This window comes from Cyprinodon variegatus, unplaced genomic scaffold, assembly GCF_000732505.1.
Source record: "Cyprinodon variegatus isolate N-32 unplaced genomic scaffold, C_variegatus-1.0 Scaffold269, whole genome shotgun sequence".
Lineage (NCBI taxonomy): Eukaryota > Metazoa > Chordata > Actinopteri > Cyprinodontiformes > Cyprinodontidae > Cyprinodon > Cyprinodon variegatus.
The window spans coordinates 127,214-128,571 of NW_015150722.1; the positions used below are offsets into that span (position 1 = coordinate 127,214).

Genomic DNA, 1,358 nt, shown 5'->3' on the forward strand with positions numbered 1-1,358 from the left:
TTTGCAGAAACATGAAGATGAAAGCGTCTGAAACAGACGAATAAATGAAACATAAGATGAAGTCAGCAGGGAAGCAGGAGGAAGAACCAATGAAGATGAAATGAAATGAAATGTTTTTCACGTTTTTTTTTACACCCCCCTGCAGGGAAGACGCCCAGGCTCCCAAACGAGTTTCCTGGGCAAAGAGCGGCATCGGCTCTGATGTCATCTCCAAGAACGGCACGCTGTCCTCCATCGCCTCCAGCCCCCGCCACAGGGAGCCCTCCGCCCACCTGAACAACCACCACCTGCAGCAATACCCCCAGCACCCTGCCTCAGACACCGCCTCCATCATCACCGCCACAGGCAGCGCCGCCGGCTACAGGCCGCCCCGCCACCAGGGGGCGTCCACTCCCACTCATTTCAGCTACAACCACAGCAGCACGCTGCCCCACGGACAGCCCACCTCCTCCCAGGCCGCCAACGGGGTTCAGGAGCGCTACGGCCATCTGCCCCAGGCCCAGGAGCTGGCGCAGGCCTACAGCCAGCTGCAGAGGCAGTTCCAGCCCGCTCCGTCCCCCCCACCGCTGCCCGCCTCCACCATCACAGCCTCCAACATCAACCGCATGGGAGGGGTGCCCATCATGGTGCCTGCACAAAACCAAGCCGGCTCTCTGGTCTAGAAGAAGTGCCATAAATGTTGGACTGTTACAGTCGCTCTGCGCTGGACTCTTTATGTTTTAATGAATTAGCAGATAGGAGAAGAAGAACAGCAGGCTGCCCTGATGCGCTGTTTACTCGCTTTGGTTTCACTCTTTTATATATTCTGTTCCCACTAATTATTTTGATATGATCCTTTTCTTTTTTTACTTTTTTTATTATGATTCTATAAGTTTTCTGCTTTCTTCAAACAGCAGCCATGTTGTTTTTTTAGAAGAGTTTATTTTTCCAAATCTCCTGAAAGATGAAACAGGAAGTGGAGAGACTCCACCGACCGCCGTCACCTGATGCAACCTTAAAAAAGAGGATGGTTATGAATCATCCCTGCAGGGTCTGGATTGGTTGAAGCTTGGCTCCTGCTGGAACGATGCCCCCTGCTGGGGAGGGTGGAGAAATTCCTGAGCCACAAAGCAATTTTTTCTCAATAGAAGAAATTCTTCTTAGGGGAAGAATCTTCTTTGGTGCTGAGAAGGAAGGGAAACTGATTGAACAGTGAGTCTCATCATCTAAGGCCATCTAAGGCAGCCGGAGATAACGTTAGCACGTCTGCGGCAGCTGGAGCTAACGTTAGCCCGTCTGTTGCAGATGGAGCTAACGTTAGCCTGTCTGCGGCAGCTGGAGCTAACGTTAGCCCGTCTGTTGCAGATGGAGCTAACGTT

At 52.1% G+C, this 1,358-nt stretch overlaps 1 protein-coding gene across 1 annotated transcript in view; it reads left to right on the plus strand.

Annotated features, from left to right (window-relative positions):
- Window positions 1-1,352, plus strand: part of LOC107089874 (endothelial cell-selective adhesion molecule-like) — a 70,796-nt gene extending 69,444 nt beyond the window's left edge. Inside the window, exon 7 of the mRNA XM_015382895.1 lies at window positions 146-1,352. Within this exon, the coding sequence (XP_015238381.1) occupies window positions 146-662 (517 nt within the window). The 3' untranslated portion in view covers window positions 663-1,352. The remainder of the gene's footprint in view (window positions 1-145) is intronic.
- Window positions 1,353-1,358: the final 6 nt, after the last annotated feature.